At 39.3% G+C, this 21,186-nt stretch overlaps 1 protein-coding gene across 2 annotated transcripts in view; it reads left to right on the forward strand.

Moving 5' to 3' along the window:
- NPR3 (natriuretic peptide receptor 3) overlaps positions 1-20,001 on the forward strand; it is a 45,479-nt gene extending 25,478 nt beyond the window's left edge. The window contains exons 4-8 of one of the 2 annotated variants that reach the window (XM_054652206.2): positions 688-823; positions 4,602-4,696; positions 7,474-7,609; positions 9,093-9,180; positions 12,049-20,001. In XM_054652206.2, coding sequence (XP_054508181.1) covers positions 688-823; positions 4,602-4,696; positions 7,474-7,609; positions 9,093-9,180; positions 12,049-12,160 — 567 coding nt within the window. In that variant the 3' untranslated portion in view covers positions 12,161-20,001. The remainder of the gene's footprint in view (positions 1-687; positions 824-4,601; positions 4,697-7,473; positions 7,610-9,092; positions 9,181-12,048) is intronic. The other variant, XM_077171098.1, reaches the window with a different exon arrangement.
- Positions 20,002-21,186: the final 1,185 nt, after the last annotated feature.

The raw sequence follows: 21,186 nt of genomic DNA on the forward strand, positions 1-21,186 counted from the left end.
TCTTTTGTGTTAGGGTTATAAAGCAGGATTGGGGTTATTAGGGTTATTTCATTTGTTTCATGTAACTTACTGAGAAAACTATAAAGGACAGGAAAAAGTTCTCCTGGCACTCAAGAGAACACATTACTGAAGATGGTAAGTAGTTTTCTCCATTGCTTATTTGCGAGTGGAGAGATGCTTGGCTGAACAAGGGCCAGAAGTGGAAGTGGTAATCATTAAACAAGCAAATCCACCAGCTGTGCTCTCCAAAAAAAATCATGAGAGAACATACTTCCCAGTCCTGAGAGGTGCTAAGTCCCCTGTGCAAAGGGTGGGAGTTATGCTTGCTGCTGTGGGATGAGGGTGCTCAGCACTTAACAGAATCTCACATGGTCAAGTGCAGAATTTGTGCCTCTGGGCATGGGAACTGGGATCTGCAAATTTCACCCCTATCTGCAGAGCTATTCAGACACATTATGAATGTCCAGAATAGCAGATAGTGGTTAACTGTTTTTAAAAATGGGTCAGAAGTTCCCCTGAGGTTTTTTTGCGATACATTCCTTTCTGTTCCAGCAGCTGAGAAAGTAACTCTCCAAATTAGTCACTTTGGTTAATTTGTAGATTCTCTCTAGTCAATCAATTACCTAGGAAAGAATAATTTTGTAATGTGTCAATTGTCATTGTTTTTTTTTTCTTCTTTTTTTTTAGGTGAACATGTTTGTGGAAGGATTCCATGATGCTGTTCTTCTTTATGCTCTAGCTTTACAGGAAGTCCTGAAAATCGGTTTCAGTAAGAAAGATGGGGAAAAAATTGTTCAACAAACACGGAACAGAACATACGAAGGTAAGAGTTAATATGGAATTCCAGCTTTCAGAGTAAAAAGCCTTCAGGTCTTTATACTGTGCAAAGTAAGGACCCATGCCTGTTCCACTCCTAAGAGAGAGGAAAGCAAACGTAGGAAACCATGTGCATCTTTAAGGCTGGCTCACGTATCTCACCAGTCTGTCTTTTTTTTGCATCAACTGTTGAGGTCTTGACTCAGTTTAAAAAACTCTTAACAATTTAATGACCCTCACTGATGTGGTAAAGAAATACCAATAATTTTCTCAGGCTCCTTTTTTGTTTTTGAAAAGATTACAGCTGCTCACTTTGCTCATGTTCATCTATTAGCTCTCAGATTGCCTCATTTTTTCCGTTTCACTTTTTTATCTTGAAAGCCTGGGAATGGATAGAAGGAAGCAGGTGCCAGGGTTGGGGTTATTTTGTGTTTCTCAATGGGATTCCTTTGGGCCCTAGAAGGATTTCCCCCAGCCTCCTTTCAGGAGCTGTGTGTGTTGTCTCAGAGGCAGCACCCCTGTGCCTTTCTGTGCCTAATCCTCGAGGCTGCAGTTTTGCACTGCAACTGGCACTTGTGTGGCACCTTGCTGATGCAAAGCAATGCAGATGCTTTTGCCAGGTAAGAATTGTAAAAAATAAACTGAAGATTATTGTTTTCATCTGTCATCTCTTTAAAATATTTCCATCCATCTCGTGTGATAGTCCAATCATTTGATGTAGGACTGGCAAGATTTCCTGTGGAAATGCTGGAGAGAAGGAAACATTTCCCCTAGATAAAAAGTGAATGATTCATCTGAATGTGTAAGAAAAGCCCCAGTGGCCAGGTTCTCAGCTCTAAGAACACATTGGACATTGTATAAGAAGGCAAGAAGGGCAGCAGCTCCAAACCAATTTTCTGTTCTGAAATTGTGGTGTGAACATGAGGAAAAAGAATACTCAGGGCACTTAAGGGAACACTTAAGCACTTTAAAGCAAGGGGTTGCTTTAAATTATGCTGGTTGCAATCATCCCATAAGCAGCCCTGCACCATCTATAGGTTGTGCTTGGTGTCCACTGTATCTCTTCATATCTGTGGCTCCCCAAAACACTCTGCTTTAAAAGGGAGGGAATCTTGTGTCTAAGGATTTGCCTCTCTGTTTGTGTTGTGCATGAGTAGATGCCCCAGCACAGCCTGTGTTTGCTCCTGTTCCTGTGCTCCAGGAAGCCACCAAATGGTGTGCCCATGCCTCCTTTGTAGTGCCATGTGCTCCACCTGGGCTACGTGGCTGGTTCTCACACCTTGCTTGTAAAACCTGACAGGAGGGAACAATATTCTCTTCCCCCACTTGTGAAAACCAGATTGTTGTTGGTGGCTGATCTGCTCCACCTATTCTGAAAATGTTTCTGAGTTGGGCTACAGCTGAGGGTGCAGTTGGTCAAAATTCTTGTAAGCCATATGCCTTTTCCTCCCTGTAGCAGTACTTTGCTGGACATAAAATTGATGTTGAAAGAAGCCTTTAACTCAGTGTCTTGCAATCCAGTCCCTTAGAGAAGATGATGTCCCTTTATTTTGCTTGTGAGCCCCTCTTTGCAGTGGGTGAAGCATCACAGAGTATGGTTCATGCACACCCATCAGGTTCTGCTGCAGGACTGAAGCTTTGTAATTCCCTTTGATTTTGGCAGGCCTTGATAATGAGAACTCCACTTTCACTAATGACATTAATTTAACTTCTGACATGTAGATATCTGATTGTCTTGGCACCTCATTTTACTGACTGCTCTGATTTATCAGGACTCCCAACAGAATGTAGATGGTGCTTTCTGCAGAATTCCATCTGCCTGCCACAGCTGCACAGACATTAAGGGCTTAGAAAAGGATAAGGCTGAGGTGATCAAAAGATTTCTTAGTGATTGGGCTGTTAAAGGCAGCATCTGGGCATAAGGGCACATCTGGTGGACAGTATTTGCTATTCATTGGCATTTTCTCTGAAAAAGTAGCAAAATTTTTTGTCTGTCTAACATAAAAAATATGTTAGAAACAGAAAGAAAGTTGAGATAAAATCATTCCACCTTCATGCAAATGCAATTCTTCATTAAGGTAGTTTCAAAATTTGCTACCTCTGTTTCTTAAGGAAGTCCAGGAAATGGCAACTTTTAAAATTTGTATTTCTGATTCAGATGAAAAATTGAAAAATAAATCTTTTCTGACTGAAAGAAACTCCAAGTTTCAATTTTAGTACCTCTTTGCAAAAACAGAGTTATGGTTTTCTTAGATCACAAAAGTATCTGTTCCAATTAGTACCTCCACTCAGATCCAGAATCCAAATTGATGTGTAAACAGGGACATCACAGTTCTTCAGAGTGGCCTCTTCTTTCAGTGTCTCACAGCCAAGTGCTTGTTACACCAATTTGATTTCCCTGCAGTAATTGACTTGACAATAGCTTGGTAACTGTGTTGTTATAATGAAATAGGTGCTTGACAATAATTTTGATTACCACTACATATTTTGAAAACCACAGCAAGCCGAAATGTTCCTGACATCACTAAATCTGAACAGATACAGAATAAATGGAGGTGTGTTAAGTCTGTTGCACACTCACTGTCACTAGGCACAATGGGGGAAGTTGATACTCTGAATAACTGACCTCTCTTTTCTGACTGACTGTCACTGAGAGCCTGAATCTCCCTGGCTTTGTGCCTGGTCTAGGCATGTGTTTGGTGTAACATGGATGTACAATGGTGCCTGTTTGCCTTGCATGGCTGTAATTGGCTGTGTTTGGTGTCAGGCAGTGGAGGATCACGTTTGAGAGTACCTGAGATGAAAAAGTGTGTCAGCAGTCTTAAGATGTCTTCACCATAATCAATTAATATTGTTTGATGGATTTTAAGACTCTGTTTTGACTTATACCTTGAGAATTTGAAGCCAAGCTTTTTGTACACAAGGGGGTTTTAAAAGAGGTTTAGATTGAATCCAAGGATGTGTTCATTTCCCATGACAGATCAAACAAGTTGTCCCACTGAGGCTGTGGAGCTTTTGCTCTCCGAAGTCCTTGGAGATTTTGGAGAGCAGATAACACCTTGAGCATTCTCCTGGGTGTCTCTGCTCTGAGCTGGAGGTTGGGCTCAAGATCTCCAAAGCTCCTTCAAACTTGACATATCCTATGAATCAATGAGTCCCAGTTTCCCCAAAGTTTTCTAGAAATTGTAAAACAGGAAAGTGGAATGGGGCTCTAAAAATATAAACCAAACTGCGTGTATTATGTGGTTAATCTTAAGCAGATGAATGCTGGGCTTAATGCATATTTAGTGCACATGGTACCCCTTGTCCATGCCATCTCCAGTATCCCATTTTGTGGAATCAGCATTGGACTGGTTATATGGGTGCAGCAGCCCCTTCATCCTGTGGGATCTATGTCTCTGCCTCTGTGTCCTCTGCAGCATATGAGCTGGACTCTCTTCAATGAGGCATCATCAGATATTTCAGGATTAGGCTCTCTGTAAATAATTAATGTTAAATATTTGTGTTTTAGTCTTACATGCTCATTTTTGGATTAGATTTTTCTCACGTATTCTCCAGTTTCACACGTTTAATATTTAAAAAGGAGAAATGTTAAGAATTCAGGAATGCAGACACCGAGATGAAATTACAATTTCTTCTGGAATGCCAACAAAAATGCAGGGAGACTGATGAGATTTCCTGTCATATCGGTCTGTAAAAACCTGTCCACTGTTTTCATGTTTTGCTTGGAAAGGCTCAGTATTTTAACTAATTAATCTTCTGATTCCTCACATGCCATTCTTTAGGCATTGCTGGGCAGGTGTCCATTGATGCCAATGGAGACAGATATGGGGATTTCTCTGTGATTGGAATGACAGACCCGGAGGCAGGCACACAGGAGGTAAGGAAACAAACACGATTGCAATTGGCCACTGATGAATTAGTTATTCAGTAAAGTAACATGATATCATCTCTTTACTTGGTGCCTTAATCTTATCAACCTAAAGACAAAATCCTTTCTGTAAAATAGCAATCTTGAAGTAGTTATAACAAGTTTTTTAAACTTCCTTCTTTTCTTTAACAATAGAACTTCACATGATGCTAAAGAGTGAATTCTCACAAGCTGGCTAAGCATCGCTGATTTTGAATATGATAAATTATTGTTTAAAAATGAGCAAGACTTTTTATTTATTGTTGGGAAGAAAGATTAATCTTACAGCAACAGTGATGGACAAGCTGTCTTGATGTGTTAACACAGCAGGTACAGGTATTTAAATCTTATGCTGTGAGACAGACATCTCTGAGTGCCTTCTTTTCAGTGTTTAAGAAACATTTTAATCAGATGGCTCCACATATTCCAGATAGGTTATTCCACTGGATGTAGAAGGATTGGAAGAGGTGGACTGTGAAAAAGTCTGTGAGAAGCAGCAGCAGCTGCACACAGAGTAGCATGTCTGGGCTGAGTTTATTAATACATGCGCTGCCCTAAGTCCACCTGCAGTGGATGCATTTGTTAGTTGCAAAATCAGCATCAGCCTCAGCTTTGCTGGTGTCCCTAATTTCAACAAGCTCAAACAAAAAGTAGCAATATCTGAGCTGGACATTTCAATGTATGGTTTTGAGTCCAGTGAAGTTACATTGTTGTTGGTACTGCAGTGGAGAAAAATTCAACGAGCCCCTTTGAAAGTGTAAAAGTGATAGAAAAACAACACCAGTAAACTGCAGACACTCCCAGGGGCAGTAGAAGTACAAAATAGTTGGGATAACTTTGGTGTGAACAATCTGTGTATCTTCTGTTTGTTCAGCCCAGTAGCTTTTTATCTCATTTCTCAATTTAATTTCCCTCTCTTACCATTCCTTCCGTTGCTCTTTCACTTGCAGTTTAAATTCCTTTTTTTTTTAATGCTCCATTTATTCTTTTAACTTATTGTGGAATTTCCCTCTACTTTATTAGGTACATAAATATACATGCAATTAACATTTTACTCGTGATTACTTACTACTTTTTTGTCTGCCATATAATTTCTACCTTCATGCCTCTCTATAAAAACATTGTTTCTTTGATAACTTGTTCTATTCAGCTGGATAATTTTTTTCTGTGTCTGAGAATGTTTCTCAGCTGAACTGTGACAGACAGATGGGTGTTTGGGCAGAGCTGTTTTCCCAGGTCTGTTTGCAGAGTTTAAAGCTAGAAGAGAATGTGAATTTCCTAGTTTGACCTCTGCTATATTAGACACAGGCAGGTTTCTTAACCTTTATGGAGCCCTCTAGTTCACATGTGACTAAAGCTCATGCTGGAACAGGCATTTATTTTTTGTTTGGAGATACTGAAAGGACAGGGACTGCCTTGCTGGTGTCCTCAAAATTTGTTCCACAGATCAACCACTCCTGCTCTTCAAAAATCTATATCCTACTTCTGAACTGAATCCACGTGGCTCCTGCTTATAGCTTTTTGTTCTCAAACCATTCTGCTTATTTTCTTATTTAGTAAGTTGTGCTAGTAGAGGACTCACCCACTCCTGCTTGATGAATTAATCAATCTCCTAATAAATAATATAATGCCTGTGAATGGTCTCTATTTTTTTCCAGTTTACTGCATTTGCCTTAATTTTTGGACAAATGTTGAACACATTCATTCTACAAAGGATTTCTATCCCAGTTTCAACTGTGAGAGAAATAAATATCTTTATTTAGTGTAAAATATACCCTTGTGTATTTAGGCAGAGCAAACATTCTTTAAAGTCATTGGCTTCAAAATGAAATTCAGATGAAAAGTTTGAAGAGGCTATCCATCAATTCTAAACCTAGTGTATTAATATCTGCATTTTATCTGTAGGAGGACAAATAGATCTATTGATGTGCTTCTGCTATTGCTTCTGACCACTTTAGTGACACAATATATGGTCCTGCTGCTGTACCTAGGTTTTTTAGACATATTGCTGCAGTAGATTCCACATAGGTTATCTTGAAACTGCTGAAGACAGGACTGAAATTCTGAGGTGCTTTTATGAATGGGTATGAAAAAATCCAGCCTCTCACCCACCAGCACCCCCAGGTCCTTCTGGGCAGGGCTGCTCTGGGTCTGTTCATGCCCAGTCAGGACTGATGTCTAGCTTAAGCTGGGTGACTATCCTGGGCACCCAACTCACTATGGAGAAATGAATAAAAGCCCAGGGAGAGCAGGACAAATATTCAGAAGGTTAAAAAGCTTGTATAAACTGGATTTATATAGAAGAGAAGCCTGAGGGCAGAATCAGATAAGAGCCTGTGAATATATAAACCAGCCTTTCAAAAAGGAAGGACTCCTATGACCACTGACAATTTGGTAACAAGTGATGGATGACTACAAAAAAAGAATTTTATGTTATATGCTAGGGAAAACAACTGACAGTAAGGCTAGCTAAATTCCAGAATAATTGGTGCAGAAATTGTCAAGTCTCCATCCTTGAAGGCTTTCATTGACAGATTAGATAAACATCTGTCAGGAATGCTTCTGTTCAGCTGATTCTGCCCTAGGGCAGGCCGTGCACTCCATAACCTCCCACAGACCCCTTCAGCCCTCCTCTCTGACATTCAGCATCATGCCACAGCAGTCGAGGGAGTCCTGCTTCTCTCCCGTTTGTTTCACTTCTCTAAGTTGATAGGAAAATCTTGTTATCCCTTTCTTGTTTTGCATAGGTGATTGGGGACTACTTTGGAAAGGAGGGGCGGTTTGAAATTCGCCCGAATGTGAAATACCCGTGGAACCACGGCAGGCTGCGCCTCGATGAAAGCCGGGTTTCAGAGCACACCAACAATACACCATGCAAATCATGTAAGCTTAGTGACTTAATGTTTCTGTACCAGCTCCAAAAAGGAGAATCCATGAGTTGCTGCAATATATTGGGCCATATTAAATTGTTCAGCACAGTTTTCCAGCTGAGACATGGTGACTGGCTCTCTCTCTCTCCCCCCACTGCTTGGGAGGTGAAGGTCTGACAGCCGTGGGTAGTACATGGTCTGAATCACTTCCCTGAATTTAAATGTAACAGTAATCATGCACAGGCCAGAGCCCAGGAGGCTTTAGGTCTTTGCAGGAGCCTTTTAGTCAGAAAGAGGGATGTAACTGAAACCCCAGCATGGAATAATCATGCTGATAATTAGCAGCTGTGCTGGTGGGAGCAGTGTTCTCCCAGTGCAGAATGGTTTTCAGCATTGTGAGAAGGCACTGTGAGGGCTCAGTAGGCTGAGGAGGAGTGAAGACAATTGAATGGGGTGACATCTGTGAATTCAGAAGGCTGAGACTACTCTCCAAAGGGCAGGTGTCCATTCTTTCCTGCACACTTGAATCACAGACCGTGTAGTAGTGCATAGGACACTGCAGAGAGATTGGGGTAGGAGGATACTGGTGCCTCAGTGACAAAAGGTGGCCTTAGCTTTTCACAGGAGACAAATTGCTAGTCCTGCAGTGAAAAGGTAACTCCAGCCTGATAATTCTTGAACCCTTGAAAAACTGGTGTGAATGCAGACCACCTGCCGCAGTGTGGTGTAGCTATGTGCCTTCTTCCTTTTGTACAGACAGAATCCCCTCGAAGGGTCAGGAATGAAGGAAAAGCAGGGAGCAGTTTGATTTCCTTCTCTATTCCTTTCCACAAATCCAGGTGGGAATGGAAGTGGGAGTAGACTACATGCACATGAAAATGCCATTGTTCTTCAGGTGCCCAGTACTACCCAGAGATGGTCCCTGTTTGGGATCCCCTTCAGCCACTGTTTCCCTTTTCTGCCTCTGTTGAGATTTGAAGCTAGTCAAAAGTCACATGGCTTTAACTTGAAACAACATATCTTCAGGAAATTAGAAAAAAATTGAGGAACTGTTGGATAATCATAGTCATTTTAATAAACCTGGGTGATAGAGGGTTATGATTCTAATCCAAGTAAGATGAGCTTGTTTCTGTTACAGTGACTCAAGGCATATTCAGTGCTGATTCCCATGATGTGCATCACTGTAACCATGATCAGTGTTATGATTCAGACCAAGCCATCCAGGCCAGTTACCTAAAAATATTCCCTTGTATCACATCTCCAGAATTGTGCCTTCATCTGACACTGATCTAAGGCTTTTTCAGCCCCAAGGACAGCAAGGACAAAAAGTAAACATGCAGACACTGGAACAGGTTCCCATGGAGTCCCAAGCTCTGAAAGGCTTTAGTTATTATCTAATGTTTGTCACTAATTTCCTAATTGTGTGTATTTTCCAATACATGAATGCAGATAGTTCTCAATATAAACCCTGATTGTTTATTTTTCTCTTTTTCAAGCAGGTGGTCTAGGAGAATCAGCAGTTACAGGAATAGTTGTGGGCGCCTTGCTTGGAGCAGGATTGCTAATGGCTTTTTACTTCTTCAGGTTAGTCCAATTCTTTGAAAGTTCTGTAAACTTTTTATTTGTCATCCAAACTTCTCAGCTCCTGGCAGAACATCCTTGGTGGGAGACAGGGAGGCACCATAATAGTGTGTGGTAACATTTTCACCAGAGACAGTGAACACACTTTGATTGTCCTTTTGTGTTTATCCAAATTATTTTATTGACTTGGGTCTTCATCCTGTAACTATTTACATCCCTAAGTAATGTTACTCATGGAAGTAATTCCAGTGAGTTCCAGACATTCACAGTTGCTTTAGTAAAGTGCCCTGGCCTTGAAAGCTGCCTTTGTTTGCTGCTCCTTGCCAGCACAGTTGTGCAGGCTGTGATCTGCAAGAGATTTATATCATTTGCCTGGTATTGAATGGAATTGTACTGCAGAACAGAAAGAGATTTCTGTTTTGGTGTAAGAGAGCATTTGGATTCCAAAGCTGTGCATTTAACTTAATAAGCTGAGGTCAATGCAGGGTGATCAGTGTTTTATTCGTGTTTAAGTAAAATAATTCTTACACTGCTAGTCAGCAAATGTAAAGTCCAGATAGTTGATCCTAAACTGATGGAATAGTTATACATGTTCAGCACCTTATGTATACAGTGATTTATCCTCCTGCTATGTAAAAGCCAGATAGGAGAATAGAATTAACTTCTGCATACAAGAATCAAATAATTCTATCCATTAAAACCAACTGTTTATAAAAAATGTTAACAAAATAAAACAGGCAAAGCCTGTTTCAATTCACCAGGACACTTTCAGGGTTTCAAAGAACCAAGCTTATTCATCAGGTACTTAGAACTGAAATTCTGGCAGGTGATTTTATTCTTGCATATGTTCAGTGCTTATATAGTATGTTTTTTGCATTTGAGATACAATTAAGTTGGCTTGGACTGAATAAAGACTATCTTTAAAAGAAAAAGAAAATAAAAATCTGTCTTCATATTTTATGTCATCAGAGGTTCTTGCATCTTGTGTAGCTTCTTAACCAGAGATGTCAGTTATTAGGTGTGGATTGTAGCATTGCTGATATTGGGAAGGAATTTGGTTTGTAAGGACAAGAAATAAAACAACAAATATCCTGGTCTGGTATAAAGCTGTGCAAAGTATTGCTTTAAGAACAGAACTCCTTGTCATCTTACACAAAACTTGGATTGGAAATCCATGTCAGCAAAGGTGGGTGTCTGTAGAAGTAGATGTAATACACCTGAGCTCAACACCCAGGCTTTTTATGTATGCTCAGAGGGGAGAAATGAGCACTTTTCTTCTCTGCAGTTCATGTCATCTTCATCTAAAAGCTAAACCAGGTCTCTTAGTGCTTGTTTCTCTGTTTACTGAAGAAAGCTGCAGGTGCTGTCAGATGGATCTATATGTTGGAGATGTCTAAAGACCTGTGGGTGAATTTCACTCTGGAGATCTGATTGCAATTGCTCAAAGCAGAAGCAGGGGACAACCTCCTTATTCCACCATTAGAATAAATATTTGAAACCTAACAAGTCAGGGTGTATGGGTCAGATTTTCAGAAAATGTAGGTTTAGCATTTGTGTGCCTGAAGTAATTTGTACTTGCAGCTTCTGTAGCTTTTAAACTGTAAATATACCCTTCTGATTACCTTTCATTTGGATCTGTAATTGCCACAAATGAGTATACAAATACAGTTTTGAGTGTGCATGCAAACAGTTAAAAGGTCTGGGGAGTAGTGCTGACGTGTAACTTTGACCATATTTTAACTTAAACACCTGTATGTCTGAAATCTGGACCTGTCCTTCTGCAAGAGCTACTGCTGTGCATGCTCTGATCCCTGTAAGGGTCTGACTTGAAAATACATAAAGAAATGAAACAACTCAGGTTTTTCAAGTTATTTTGGAGTTTACTGATGCGGACATAAGTATTGAGGGAGTATTTTCAGAACTTTTAGGTTGCCACTTTCTATTCAGCCATGTTGCTTGAATCAAAACTTTGGTGTTGTGAAAATCCTTCTTCCACTGCTGCATACCTAGCTGTGACTCCTGCTCTCTGTGCTGGTGGAACAGGGCTTTCCTTGGCATACAAGGTTTTTGCCATGCATCTCCTCCAGCAGTACAAGCCCATGGGGTTGGACTAATGCCCTTCTGAAAAATTTGTCCTGAAACAGAGTAGAAGCCTAAACATACAAAATGTAAATGTGAATAATCTGATGATTTTTGGGGGGGATTTAGGTACTAAAGGGGAAGCTAAAAGGCAGTCAGAGGGTTTGTTTGATGTAAAAAGCATAGCAGAATTCTTCAAAAGGCCCTAGAGGAAGACACACAGGAAGAGCTGTGTCTGATACATGAGCATTTGTGTTTATTTCTTATCTGTCTTCTACATCCCTCTTCTTAATTCATCATGTTACCTCCTCTGACATTACAAACATTGTAGCTTTCTCAGAGGGAAATGGGAAGATTAGTTAGTTAATACATAGTTTCAGTGAGAAAGGCAGCTGAATAGTCAGAGCTGTTGTTTGAACTCTGCAGAAAGTTCCCCCCCACCCAGCATACTGAAAAGAAAATTGGCTTTGATCAATACAAAGCAGTGAAGTAACACAGTTCACATGACACTTCACAAAAACTCCTAATCACTTAGATCAGAAATTTTCAAAGAAGCAAATGTCCGTGCCTTAGTGCTTTGAGACTGCCATGTAGGAATTAACAGGCATTCTTGAGCCTGGGTAAAATGTTCTGAGGCAAACTACTTTAATCTTTGACCAGGGTTTCACATTCTGCCACGTTTCATTTTTCAAATGGCACCCAGCTGTCCCCTACAGGCATTCTTCATAAGGAATGTCTGTTAGCCTGTAGCTGGAGAAAGATTTCTCATTCTGTTCCTCTCCTTTCATGCAGAAAGAAATACAGAATAACTATTGAGAGACGAAGTCAACAGGAGGACTGTAACATGGGGAAACATCGGCAGTTACGTGAAGACTCCATTAGATCTCATTTTTCTGCTGCATAAAGAAGATGAAAAAGAATCCCATTCTTCCTAGGGAAAAGAAAGAATTAGAGAAAAGGACACCAAAGACATCAGTGTAAAAAGAAGTGGCTCTTGAAGAACTCACTCTTTAAGCAGTAATTTTGTCTTAATTTCTTTCAGAAGCTCAGGAATGATTTACTAATCACGTTATGCCGCATGGCCTTTCATCTCATGAGAAAAGAAAATTATGCAGTTTGATGTTATAGGATGTACTTAATATGTAAAGACAGTTTTTCCTAAGGCATATATTAAGGCGAGAAGATCTTGGATTAGTTGATGGGGAATGCCTCGTTTTGTTCCCTTTTTTTTTTTTTTTTTAGCTTCTATCACCTCCTTCCATATTTGCATCTCACCCATGAGTAACAAATATGGTTTCAGAAGTACAGGTGCTGGTTGCTGTCAAAAGGAAAAAAGGGATTAGTTTTGGGGTATGTTCCTGCATCACTGAATCACTGACATTGATAACAGGGGATATGAAAGTTGGTGTACGGGCCTTAGTTCTGGGAGAGAACTGGCACTTGGTTCTAATTAATTCCTCTGAGAAGGTCAGGCAGGTGGAAACACACAAACCATTCTTTCCTTGTTTGTGTGGTGTCACAGTCCAAAGCACTCTTTCTCCCCGTTACCTGGTGGGACTTAGGAAAAACTCCAGTGAAGGATGAGGAGTTTCACACACGTGAAATAGTGATAGAGAAGACAATCAGGTCTCTGGAGAGGACTGATTAATTCCTCAGTCTTATGTGCGCTTTGCCACACTCTTTTCTGTCCACTGCCATGACTTCTCAGAAGGGCAGATGTAGTCCATGTCAAGCCTGCTCCAGTTCCTAGTGAAGTCAATGGCAAAATCCCATTAACTTCAGTGAGCACAGGACTGCATCCATAACTGTAAATATGAAAGTGTTTGTATAGCTGATGCAATTCAAAAGGGGATTTTTTTTGTGTGTATAAAAATGACATTCCATGCAACCATTTTATTTTTTAGGATATTTTTAATCTTGTATTTTTCTATTAAAGTATCTATTTTTGCTTTGGTAGGTTTAAAAATTAAGGAAGAGGATGTTTTGAAGACATATTTTGTATGATAGGAGTAATATGCAGGGAAAGTCAACAGCTGTAAATACATTTTAGAACCAGTACTTAGGGGAGGAGAAATGACTTTGTGGATGGTAATAGATTTTTTTGCCCAATTTTTTTCTCCAGTCATGTGCAACATTCAAATAGTTACTTGAACAACAAAAATGCAGTTATTGAATTGTCTATGTGATGATCACCCTGATGCTGTAAATAATGTATTTTTCACATGTTAAAGAGTCCTATAGAAGTCACTGAGATTTAACTATCCATGTGTGTACAATTAAGCACCCAGGAATACCTTCAGGAATCATGTGTTAAAACCCTATTTGAGGCTGACTTTAATCCTGCTGCCATCACTATCCGCTGGAAATTTTGCCATTTATTTTACCAGGAGCAAAATTGAATCTATGTTGAATTAGTTACTGACAGGTTAATTTATACTAGACAGAGGAGAGCTTTGCACTTTGTAGTCAACAAATGGAAATGAACCATGCTTACTGCAAATGTAGTGAAGAAGATCCATAAAAGTATTGTCAGTGGGGAACAGAGCTATGACTATGATTCTAAGAGTCCATTAAATATTTTGGTTCATTCTATTCTGATTTCATAAACGGAACTTTCTGGTCTCAGCAGTTCTAGCCAGACTTAAAAGTTAATCTCAAAACGTGCTCTGAAGCCTGATTTCTACAAAACTTCTAGGCCCTGAAAGTCAGTTGGTCAGACTTCCAACTCTGAGAAACCACTTTGGGATACATGGGAGTGAAGAGCAAAAACTCGCCATGTCTGCTTTCTGCTGCCTTTTATTTGTTGTTGGACATGTTTTTTTCCATTATATTTCCATATATCCTTAGCATATGGAGGGCTCATCACCTGCCCTTGTGATATATTGTCCTATGTCCCAGGCAGCCAGAGGGCAAAGCTTCCTGACTGTCAGGGCAGCTCCACCACAGGACATTGATTTCCAGCATCCCATTTCCCAGTCTGGGCCTGTGTGACCTCTACAAAGGTGCTTTAGCCAGAGCAGTGGACACTTTTCTGAAGTATTCTCCTTATTTCATGGGCACCAGAAGTAGGCTAGAGCAGCATTCATGCTGAAATGGACTTGGGGAGGAAAAAAGACTTCCTGATTAGTTTCTGCATTTTTTTTTCCCCCCAAGCAGTTGAGTTTGTCTAGCCCCTGGGCATGCTTAAAGTTTGTGATTTTTTAAAGATATTTTTGATCTACTTCTGGTTTTGCAAATAGGTCTTTCTTTTACCCATTTGACCACTCTGCCTCAGAAAAAAAGGCCAGGAAAATTTTTAAATGAGTAGAGAAGAGGTTATAATTTGAAACATAAGCTCTTTTGGAAATTATTTTTGCTGTGACTTGTTTTGCAGTATGAGCTAGTACTCAAACAGGTAGGTTTGGAATCAAGACAATTGTGTAGAGGTCCATTTTACCTGTGCCATGCAGAGTTGAGTCACACCAGAAGATGGGAGATCTGGCTGGGACAATAAATTCTCATGACAGTTTATTTATTATGTCATTTTATGATACCTATAAAAAAAGTATAGTAAAAGGTCACTTTTTTAAAAAGAATATTAATTCTAATGTTTTAAAACCTTTATGTAGGGTTTTAAATCATGACCTCGGGAACTGTTCCTGTGAGATGTCTGTTGGTGGGGTGCTGAGCTAGCTTAGCCAAAACTGTGCATCCCAGCACCTCCCAAAAAAGGTGAACCTTCTTTTGCACCTTAGAGCATTTTAGATCAGTGGGCTTTAATGTTTGCAAATTGATGCACACAAGTGTATGTGTTTTTCCCATGGAAGTGCGGAGATCATTTAAGACATTTCACATAAGTAGATTCCTTCATAGCATAAATAAACTTGTTCTTCTTAGCTGCCTTTCACAGGCCTCTTGCTAATAGTTCCCAAGTCTTCCGTGGAGCAGAGATCAGAAGCTGCCTCGAGTTTAGATTATTCAGGAGAGAGATTCTTTATTGGCTAATGCACTTTTCCTTTCTGGTTCATCTGCATTAGCTCAATGCCACAATGTTTAGGCTCCGAACTCTGTAAGGGAATGTCTAATCAAAATAATAATAATTGATCCTCAAAAGAGGTTTCAAAACCTACATTTTTGGCTTCAACAAATTGCCCGTATTACAAACATACATCTGTGTTACAGAGAAGCACAAGGAGACCCTTGACTCAGCTCAGCACTTCAGAACACACTTAAAATATGCTCAACTTCAGCTTCTAAGTGCTTTGCTCACTTGGGACCAAAGGCTATGATCCTGGCTGTGGCTGAACCAAAGGGAGATTTGTCATGTGCTTGAATTTAAGAAAGGCTGGCTGTGTAGGCCATATTTATTGCTAATTCTTACAGTTGTGCCTGTTAAATTGAAATTTAACTAGTGGATTCATACTCTGTTTGTTAAAATTTGACAAATTCTGCTAATTTTGTATTTATTAAAATTACTGAACAGTGGTCAGCTTAATACCTGGTTCACTTCAGAATCCTCTTCCTGAGGGTTCTATGGACAGTTTTCCTGCCTTTTTACCCTCATAACTTCAACACCCAGGCTTCTACTGCAAGTGACAAAGATGAAGAAGAACTTTCAAAAGTATCTGTTATTTAGTTTCCTGAAACCCACTTCAGGAAACTAAAGCTTCAGAGTCAGATGTCTAGGTTCTTTGTCCTGGGCCACTGGTAGTTCTGAAATGTTTGTTTATGGACAGTTTGTGTGTTCTGAGTTGTCTGTGACTACTACCAACACCAGTTCCCGCTCTAATGTGCTTCACTGAAGACCACACCTAGCTGAGCTCTGAAAACATTTAGTCTTAGCTAAAACTTGTGATTGAGTGTGACTGAGAGCACTTTGGAAGATTGTGACCAGAATTCAGTTTATTAAAGAGTTGTATTAATTTCTGAAAATAAACCATGTTGATCTATTTTCAATTTGTTTTTAAGCAATGTGCCATTGCATTATTGGAAGTATTTTGTTGGGGTTTTTCAGTGGAGAGTTATTAAGGTGTAGCTAATGCTTTGAAAACATTTGTGCTGGACAAAATAAAGAGTGTTCTCCCTGACAACGTGTTTTACTGGGAAGTTGATCTCTGATTCATTTTTTGGCTTAGAAATACAATCACACATTAAACTGACAAAACCCTCCTCTTACTGATTCAGTGGGAGTAAATTCAGGCCCTCCGTGAGTGTCTGCAGGCTTGAAGCAGTTCAGAGTGAGTTTCTCAGCTTTGCAGTAGAACAGGCTGCATCAGCCTTAGCTGACCTTGGCTCCAGTGATGTTTTCACCTCATGAATGCCATAATGCTCCTGGAAAGCCAAGAATAGACATCAAAGACAGGAAGCTAATAGTCCTGGTCATAAATTTCTTTGGCAATTCAGTCCACCTTTTCCGGAGCTCAAGACAGTTCCACATCCTTCACTGCCCTCCTCTGTGCTTCAGAGTTGTAGCCATGTGGGCATTCTGGTTCTTTCAGTAAAGCAGTTAAGGTTATTTTTCCTCATTTTCTCCAAGAGTCGAGTGACCAGTCTTTAATTACCCTTTTTTTTTTGCCATGGTCTTTTGTCAAAGGTTCAGAAGTACTTTGAAAAGAAGTCAACCATTTTCTATCATTTAGTCAGAAATGCTCCTTCCTTTCTGGGAGTATTGGCTTTTGTGTGTTGAACCACCATTTCAGACGTGGTTCATTGCTGAGCACTGTGCAGCTGTCAACACACCTCATGGTGTCATCACAGCATGGCCATGCCAGCCACTACCAGAGTTATAGGCCTAGAATTACCTGTTGTGTTTTTTCATCCTTATTGTTATTGCTATAAAATGATGTCAAGTCTAGCAACCACCTTCCCCATGGCAGGGCACATGGGAACAGAAATACCAGTTTCTAATGCTACATTACCTTTTCTGTGGGTTAGCAACATGCCCTAGTAACTCACCTCACAATGGTGAGCTGTAAAGTGATAAATTTCAAAGTCCATGTTTTGTAGGAGTCAGTTTTAGCCCTTTTTAGAAACAAAGGAACACAGGCGTTGCCCTTGGAATGTATTTTTAAGGACATGATGGGAAAAGTTCTGCTTTCAGATATGTTGTGTGTGTGTCACCTCTCCTCCCCCCCTTTCCTTCTCACTGTTGAAAGCACAAAAAGATTTGCGTGTGTGTGAAAACTTTCAAGCGGAAGAAATGGAAGAGTTTGCACTGTGCATATCCCTGCTTAGAGGCAGAAATTAATTCAGATGGCTTGAGGGCTGAATTGTTTTCCATTCTCAGATGCCTTTTAACATCTGAGCTCTGAGACTGATGAAAAATGATTGTTGAAATTAAAACAAATAGCTGTTTGTGAGAGACATCAGACCTGGCTGTCTGCAGGGTCAGCAAGCTGTGCAGCAGACATTGATAGTGCCTGTTCTCTTCTAAAGAATAACAACAGAAAGCCTGAGCACTGTGCTTTGCCCCAGTGAAGCCTTAAGTCTGTCATAAATGCAGCTTCCCCTTTATCTCACGCATAGAGGAAGAAAGGAAAAAGGTTAATGTTGGACTTTTTATGGAGTTACTGCTGGTTTTGATCAAGATAAGGCTGCCACAGTTTTGAGGCTTTCTCGGGTTGATGTTTAATTGTGTCCAGTGTATCACTATAGAGACTTTTATAATGCTATTACTTCTCTCAGAATTTACTTTTTAGAAGGTCCTAACTGACATATAACAAATCTACAGCATAAAAAACTAGCAAAAAGGAGAGGCTTATAGTTCCCTCAAAATCTCTCACTAACCACAAAAATAATATTCTGCATCAAAGACAAATTACTCTGAATAATTTGACACTATTACAGTTTGTATGTTAAGCTATATTCAGAAATGTTAGGTGGATTCGTTAGATGACAAATCTTTGAAAAGTTAAAATTCACTCTGTGTGAACTGTTCCTTGGTGTTTCTGCAACATGAATGCTTCTAGAGAACACTTGAGCAAGCAACAAAAATGTACCAAAATTGGTATTTAAAAAAAAAAAATCTTATTTTAGGTGTTTCTTTTGTAATGTGAACTGGTATGCACAGGGAGGACGCAATTCTGCCCCCCCATGCCCCAGCTACAAACAGAGGTTTCACTGGTGTTGTGCATTAGCAGCAGGCACAGGGAGCACAGCTGCATTGCTTTCCTCTTAGGGATAGTCTGGACTTCTCCTTCTCTCGGAAAAGAATCTTCACTGGGCAGGTCTGAAAGTGCTGAGACAACTTGGAGAGGCAGAATGAAGGCAATGGGTAGAATTTGCTGTGTTTCTTGTGCATAGGGTGTAACAATCAAAAACTAACAGTGCTCAGGATAGACAATATAAGGAACTTTATCCCCTTTTTTGTGGTTCCCTCTTAATGGAAAAATACTGGACAAAAGAGAAACCTAGTGCCAGTTGAGCAGAAAGCAAATGGAAAACTGCACAGTATATTGTACTGATGTAAGTAGAACTATCTGCATATAATGTGATTTTATTTATTGTTGTTTTTGTGTAGAGGAGAGTGCGTATTCATGACTGTGGATATAACCTTTGTTTATTTGTGTAATGTATTTTATTTCTTCTATGACTTGGTCATTTAAAATATCTACATTCGCTGGTGTCCTTTGACTTTTTATTCTGTGCATTTTCTTTCACACATTTTAAAAATGCAAGAATATCACATAACCTAAATTGTAACAAAATGTTTCCATTAAAGACATAAGAATATCTTATCAGCTGTTTCTATCAGGTGTCTTTTGTCATCTTTTTACTACATCCTTGGTCTGTTCCACATAAGAAGGTACTGTCAGATGGTACAGGGTTAATAACAGGAGGGTTATTCTTGGTCTAAGAAACTGTAAAAACCACTGATTTTAATAAGGCTTAGCAACTGATTAAATCAATCTAACCTTTCCTTGGGAAAAAATCTCCCCCTTTGCATTTTAAGATCTGGGAAAGGTTTTAGTCATTGAACTCCAAATGAACTTTGAATATTTTTGTATTTATTCTTAGTTGTCTAGAAATGCAAGTAATTATGAACCAAACTATTGAAATGCATTGAAACCTGAACTAGCAAGCATTAATTTTTATAGCCTGCAGAGGGGCAAAATTTATATATTTTACTAAGCTACAAGTTCATTTCTTAGCAGCAATCTTACCAAATTTGGGGAATTTTGATTTCCTGTGTTATTAAATACAGTCTTCACATTATCCTGTTTTGTCTAGCCTTCTGCTTTCTGTATGCATGTGTCTGTTGGAGCAATGTTGCCAGATTTAAGATCTGTGTTTGATAGTATGCCAGACCTTTATACTCTGAAATAACTGGAAATGAGCGTGAGGAAGAAGTATCTGGTCACACTTGTATCAAAGTATTAAGAATTCACTGGAGAGTTGATGAAGAGATAAAAATCCTCTGGGTTAACTATGGACCTTTCTACAGTGCAGAAAATAAAAAAAAAAAAAAAAAAACCAGAGTAAAAATACAGATTTGGAGAGGCCCATTCAGTTAGGGGAGGGTTGAACTAATGTCCTAGTAGCAGTGCTTTTCACTGGTAAATCTCTAAATGTGTCACTACATTTAATTAACTCAATACTGTAAGAAATAGGACAGTTTGTACAGCTGATTAAAAGTCCAAAGATACTAATCTTCTGAAAGTGTAGAAGGTATTCCCAATATTTGTTAGAATGTAACTTATTTTAAATCTGCCTCTTATAGATACACTTATATGCATGTTTTACAAATAAAAATTATTATTTCTCCTTCTTTTGCTTGATGGTTATGTTTTTATATCTTCATCCCATTACAGACAGGAATCCTCTGGAAGTACCGAGAAAATTTCCAGTATTTCTGTATAAAGCATCATAGAAAAATTGTACAAATAGCCTTTTTTGTTCTGGATAACTGCAGTAACCATTAAAGGTGTTTTGGGAACAAAAGTGGATATTATAAATGAAACATCTCCTGTCTCTTCTAGCAATTTAAGATTCAGGTCAAGGGAAGCTAAAGATTAGTTTACTAGTTTTTATTAATTTTCTAAATTTTCTACAACTGAGAGTAGTTAATGCTTTAACCGTGCTGCGTCATAGGGAATACATCTTCAGAGCAGACAGCAGGCAGGCAGACTTTTGAAATCTTGCCTTCATTGACAGCAATTGAAAATATTGCTCATCAGCTTCTCTAAAATGAAGTTTTCACTCAGGCTTGGGAATTTTTTCACTCAGGCATGAGAGATCACTGACTGAATTTATGTTCAGTATATGACCCTCAGGCCAACATGTCACAGTGACAGGACTGTCTTCCACTGTTACAAGATGGGTAATTTTTTTTTAATAGCTTATCCTTCAAAATAAATGCTTGAGATGGGTGTGATGAATTGTGTAGAGGTATACGTACATCAAAGTTTATGAAACTGTTCATCCAAATGTGTCAGAGATCCCTTTGTCAGAGAGCCTCAGCCAGTCTGACAGGTAAAAATGTAATTTGGTGAAATTACTTAAGGCAATTGATCTTCAGTGGTAGCAACTTCTGGATATCATTTTAGATATCCTGAAACCTAGCTGGACACATTTTTGTGGCTTCCTTAGGAAACTATTTCTTGAGGAACATTCATCACATTTCTGAAAAATTGTGGTGGCATTTGAGCCAAATCTTGGTCTTGAACCTCAGCCAGTGTTTTCTTGAGTTGAAAGAGCACTGCCAATAAAAAATAATTGTACAACTGACAGAACCTCTTTTCTTTCCTCCTAGGAATAACCATAATTTACAGTCTGTAAAGCCTGTATGAGCCAAAAAGGTCTCCCTGTGTACATATGCTACTCTTGGTAAGTCTTCCTGTGTCATTTTAGGGTTGGTTTGATGGCCTCTGACTCAGAAAAAAATAATCATATTCCCCTTTCTATAAATAAGTACTCTTCCCAGTTAATTGTTCTGGCAGCATGGCAGTTTAT

The sequence above is a fragment of the Agelaius phoeniceus genome, chromosome Z, assembly GCF_051311805.1.
Source record: "Agelaius phoeniceus isolate bAgePho1 chromosome Z, bAgePho1.hap1, whole genome shotgun sequence".
Taxonomy (NCBI): Eukaryota; Metazoa; Chordata; class Aves; order Passeriformes; family Icteridae; genus Agelaius; species Agelaius phoeniceus.